The 6,000-nt window shown below is 41.3% G+C and overlaps 1 protein-coding gene across 1 annotated transcript in view; it reads left to right on the top strand.

The window, feature by feature from the left end:
• The window catches only part of CAMKK1 (calcium/calmodulin dependent protein kinase kinase 1), a 1,557,316-nt gene that overhangs the window by 1,342,006 nt on the left and 209,310 nt on the right, over positions 1–6,000 (top strand). The window contains exon 12 of the mRNA XM_044082102.1: positions 3,947–4,034. Coding sequence (XP_043938037.1) covers positions 3,947–4,034 — 88 coding nt within the window. The remainder of the gene's footprint in view (positions 1–3,946; positions 4,035–6,000) is intronic.

Raw genomic sequence — 6,000 nt, 5'->3', positions numbered from 1 at the left:
CATAAGTGACCGGGCTTCTAGTGGAAAGAGAGCTGGGAAGTGTCACAAAGGTATAATTGAGACAGGCTCAGCTTTCGGACCCTACATTGAGGCTTGAGAGAGGTAGCTAAGTAGGCACCTCATTCTCAAGGAAAAGGAGAACTGTATACTGGAACAAAGGGTTACTGTATAGAGAGTGGACCTCTGAGGGAGGGCTAGAGGGTGAGGTAATACAGCAGTTGCTAGTGCCCAGAGCCTACTTTTTGGCACTTCTAACCATGACCCATGACATTCCTTTTGCAGGACATATGGGAATAAAGCATTTTAAGAAATGTATTATTCAGAACGTTATTGGCCAGGGATAGCAATGGATGTAACAGGGTACTGCAGGACCTGTAAGTAGTGCCAAAAGGTTGGCAAGAAAGGAGACAAGGTCAAAGTTCCTTTGATGCCTTTGCCTGTGATTGTAGAGCCATTTCACAGGGTAGCTATGGATATTGTGGGGCATCTGACTACCCCAAGTTACACAGGGAAGATGTATATCCTGGTGGTAGTAGAATATACTACTAGATACCCCAGGGAGGTGGCTCTGTCCTCGATCGAGGCAGAGAAGGTAGCAAATGATTTGATAGAGATTTTCAGCAGAGTAGGTTTCCAAAGAGAAATACTGACTGACAGAGGTGCCAATTTCATGTCAGACCTGCTGGCTTGTCTTAAACCTCAGGACAAGTCTTAGGGAGCTCATGGGCTTGGCCAAGGAGAACCTTGCAGAAGCCCAACAGCAGAAAAAGATCTGGTATGAAAGGAATGCTCGAGCTTGAGAGTATGCTGTGGGACAACAGTCAATGGTGCTCATTCCTGTCAGACACAATAATCTGCAGGCAGCTTGGGAGGGACCCTTCAAAGTGGTAAGGAAGGTCAGTGATATTAATTGCATAGTAAACCTGCTAGAAAGGAGGCAGGGGCACAAATTGTACCATGTTAACATGATGAAGCCTTACCATGATAGGGAAGCCCTGGTGCTGAGTATTTCCATTGGATGGCAGGAGGAGTCTGAGGAGGATCTGGTGATCACAGACCTGACAAAGAAGAACAGGCCAGATAAGGTAGTGGACCCCAGCCTGTGAGCAGCCATTCCAAAAGCTTAAAGAGGCTTTAGGAGGACCCCTTGTGTTAGCCCCTCCAAATTACAGCGAATAATTTGTTTTGCAGATGGATGCTTCAAACCATGGGGTAGTGGCTGTACTTTCCTCAGAGGGAGAATAGCACTGAGTTGTATATCTCAGCTCTAGACTCCAACCCTGGGAGGAATGTTATACAACTGTAGAAAACGAATGTCTAGCCATAGTATGGGCACTGCAGAAACTTCAGCCCTATCTGTACGGAAGGAAATTCACTGTAGTTACAGACCACAATCCGTTAACATGGCTACATTGAGCCAACCAGCAAAATGCCAAGATATTAAGGTGAAGTCTAGGGTTGCAGGCATATGACATGACAATGTGGCATGGTAGTGAGGTCAGCAGTGCCAATGCAGATGGGCTGTCAAGACAGGGTATAGATTATTGGGTTCCCAGACAGCCCCATTTCTCTCAAGCAGTGTTCTTCCAGGGTCACTTGAAAAACTAGCTTAAGTTTTCAAAAGGGGGGGGTATGTAATGTTATGAGGTAGTGCCATGCATGCCGGGACAGTAGGGCAGTAAATGTGGACATATGCCAGCATAGCTAGCTGTAGTTTTGTAAAGAATGTTATGTTATTTGACTGTCACACTGATTTGTACAGATATTTGAGTTAAAAATGTATTTATAAAGTTACTTGCGTTAAAAATGGGCCGACAGTAGGTCCTGTTGGACAGAAAGAATGTAGGTATGTATATTAGGTTGTATTGTTGTAACTGATCAAATGTGTATGTTTTATCAGAGAAACCTGTAAGGGTTGAAAGTTTGAAATTGTGTTATAGCTTTCAGATTCTTCCACAGATCTTAGCAAAGCTCTGTGAGTGTAGTATACTAGAATCAGATGATCAGACCTTTAGAATCTGACAGGAAAGCTGTCTGACAGGATATATATCTCACACATCCACATGGACAGAGAGAGACATCATCTGGCTTTTGCTGTGGTAAGACACTCAGCACACTTTAGCTTGTCTTGCTTTAGTAAGAAATCAGGGAACAGTAATTCTTTAGTTGGGGCAGTGAGAATAGTTTAGTATTGTTTTCTGTATCTGTGAGAAACTATCCAACTTATTATTTTTTATATTTCTGTGGTTGAGACTCTGTTGTAGCTGTTCCTTTGAGAATACGTTTAACATCTTGAGAGTACATATGTGACACTGTGGCCGCTCCTTAAAGTGTTGCTGCTTTGGTCACACTTCTATCATTTGTATTAGTTTTTATTTTACACAGTATAATTGGGTATACTTTGTAAGAGCCATAGGGTAGCTGACTGATGGCAGCATGATTACCTCAGAGTCTGGACAGAAAGGGGCACAACTAGTAAATCTGCACCAGCTTTTCGCAGGTGTGTGTGTGTGTGTGTGTGTGTGTGTGTGTGTGTGTGTGTGTGTGTGTGTGTGTGTGTGTGAAACTCAAATATCCAACTGTGTGTGTCAGTTACCGGGAACAGGGACACAGAACTCTGGGGTTAAGGGTTTAGCAGGAAGGGAGTGATACCAGCATGTGCAAGGAGGGTGAGGGTTTTCACATAAAGCCTTACCTCTTTTGCACATGAGTATCAGTTTCCAAGGTGGTTGTTATTAATGGGCTTTTGCAATAAAGTCGTGTCACCTTATAGTGACGTCAATTAATCCTGACCTTCTTGTCAACAGACACCCTTGTGTGATCGCTGTTCTCAACAAACGATCCTTTGTGCACTGAGCACATACAAATGATCCTGTGTGCACCAAGCACTTAAAAGTGATCATGTGTGCACTGAGCACATACAAGTGATCCTGTGTACACTGAGCACATACCTCTTCCCTTCCCCTTCTGAACAGACTCAAGCAATATTAAGCCTCATCATTCCCCTCTTCCCCATGCCAGTCCCAACAGGTACCTAAGCCATTCACTGAACTTAGGTGCCTAGGTCATACACAGGGCTTTATCCCTCCATATCAACAGAACTCGGAATACCTTTTATGTTGATGAGTTATGTATTACAAATGATAAGCCCACTACATTTTACACTTACTTCACTAGACTGTATTACTTGCTGGCAGAAAAACACTTCCAAGAAAAATGGTGTTAACCTGTTCTGCATTCTGTGGCTGAACAAACCAGCACTGACCAGCTAAGAATCCTAACAAGGAACATGGGAACATGTCTTGGATATACCTAGTCAGAACCAACCCTGTCTGAGGAATTTCTGTTTGTGATACACTTCACTCTGATCCAGTCAGTTTTTAAGAACCAAGACAGTAGTTGTACCAAACCCAATCCTGACCAGTCTGTGCCGACATCAAAAGTAACATAAAAGTAGTACTGCATAACTCCTGTAGCAATGACACTTAGAGTTAATCTATGGCAACATAATTAGGATAGAGTCAGATTTAATAGTAAACTGATGCAAATCGTAACATTTTCATGCTGGTTCTGGATACTGGCCTGCTCCACATTTGTCCTAGGTTCAAGTATCAGCTCAAATACCAGAGGATTAGTTGAGTGTAGGAAGGAGGGGAAGTTGCCATTTCTCCTGTGTGAGCGTGAGTAATTTCCGAATTCTTTTGTACTTCCAGTGAAAGCTGGAGGAGGAGCAGTGAGACCATTTGAAATAGAGAGGGGAGCCCAAAGTCAGTTGCTGGGGGTTGGCAGAAAATTAAAGAAAATCAAATGCATTTAGTCACCCTGTTTGCCACATGCAGTTTCTGTCTTTTTATGATATGATCTGATCTCAACTTAAAGATGGATATGGAGAACAGATAATGCTACTCACTCACTCACTTCTGTGTTTCTGTTTTTTTTTTAACAGGCCAGAGATAAGTGAAGAGCTTAAAGATCTTATCCTAAGGATGCTGGATAAAAACCCTGAAAATAGGATAACAATTCCAGAAATTAAGGTACCTAAAATGAGGCCTAAATGGTTAATTATACAGGTTACTAACAATCAGAAATACTTGGATTAGTCTCCTTCCTTACCATTCTTTTACATAGCATTTCTAACAATATGACACATGATGATTCATAGATATACGTGACTATAAAGTTGATTGTTATGTTCGCATTATTACAGCCTCCTGTCTTTGTTCTGCCTAACTTCCATGTAGTTAGTCAGGTAGCACTGGCCCAGGTTGGTTTTGGCCCTGTGGAAAGAGTCCTGTGTAAGTTAAATTGTCTTTCTTTTTCTCCAGACATTGCTTTGATACACTGGATTCATTACAAGGTTTTCATTCATCGTCATTATAAAAAGGTCATGGTGCAATCTTAATGCAGTACCTTTAAACTTAATACACATATGTTTCCAAGTACTAGGTGATTAGTAGTGTAAAAGAGATTTCCTCAAACACACTTTCATTAAAGAATCAGATCTGGGGATCATTGCAAAGACAATTAGTGAAACTGGAAAGCTGGGACCTTCATGCCAGTAAACCTAAACAACATAGCATTTATCCTTGAAACAGTGACCGAAAAGCATAGATATATATTTAGCTTGCTAGTGATGGGATGCCCTCCAAAATCACTTGCCCTTTTTTGTTTTGTTTTACCATTTTGGTATACATAATTGCTGTTTCATTCTGGATTCAATAATTCAATTTGATGAAAGTGTTGGACAAAACACGTTTTAAATACCTACCCTGTATCCATTTTTCTTCAACATAGGTTGGGGAGGAACCTTTGACTAGGTTTGTGCTTTCATTCTTCAACATAAGTTGGCAAGGGACCTTTGGATAGGTTTGTCACTGTGTGTGCATTCTTTAACATGGATTGGCAGTGAACCTTTAACTAGGGTTGTCACCGATGGATACATACTTCAGCTTAGGTTAGCAAGGGACCTTTGACTAGGTTTGTCACACTGGGGTGTCTTCAGCATAGGTTGGTGAGGGACATTTGACTGGGTTTGTTACTGTGTGTGCATTATTCAATATAGGTTGATGAAGGACCTTTGACTGGGTTTGTCACTGTGTGTGCATTATTCGGCATGGGTTTGTGAGGGACCTTTAACTGGGTTTGTCACAATGTGTACATTCTTCAGCATAGTTTGGTGAGTGACCTTTGACTGAGTTTGTCACTGTGTGTGCATTCTTTGGGACAGTTTAGTGAGGGACCTTTGACTGGATTTGTCACAGTGTGTGCATTCTTTGGGACAGGTTATTGAGGGACCTTTGACTGGGTTTGTCACAGTTTGTGCATTCCCCAGCATCTGTTAGTGAGGGACCTTTGAGTGGGTTTGTCACATTGTATGCATTATTCAGCATAGGTTTGTGAGGGACCTTTGACTGGGTTTGTTAGTGTTGTAGCATTCTTCAGCACAGGCTGGTAGGGAAATCTGGGGATTTATAAAGAGTGTTGCTAGACTGATGATCAGTTATCACAAGAAATGTTAGTGTATGTCCATGCCTTTTTCAGAGGCTGCGTTGCTGTGGTTTCATATGAAAATGTACTTTAGTTTAGTACATAGTAGTATTCCTGAGTAAATGATCACAGAACAGTCTCTTTTGTGTTCAACTGTAAACTTCCTCGGCTTATGCAGATTGACAGTGACATGAATGTTGGCTGATATATCATTCATTTAATGCCACTTAAATTGCAATTTTGCATTATGTTTTATGACTTTTCATTAAACCTTAATATAAACTCCACCCCTTTATGTGACATGAATTTCTCATATTTATCATCCTGCATGTTACTGCAGTGCCTGACATCTATTCTGTCATATTAGTATGTCTTCATGCCATTAGGACTAAAACTGGGCAGAAGTTGTATTTGTTTTATTTATTATAGCATTTTATGACTGGACAAATGAACATTTTCAAGAGATACTCCTCAAAGTGTTTGGTACACTGACTGAGATAAAATCAGTAAAGC

Source organism: Protopterus annectens, chromosome 9.part0 (genome assembly GCF_019279795.1).
Source record: "Protopterus annectens isolate FY-2018-M chromosome 9.part0, PAN1.0, whole genome shotgun sequence".
In the NCBI taxonomy this organism is placed as follows: Eukaryota; Metazoa; Chordata; order Ceratodontiformes; family Protopteridae; genus Protopterus; species Protopterus annectens.
Note: the sequence above shows the minus strand (reverse complement) of the source record. Positions and strands in the feature narration are given on the sequence as shown.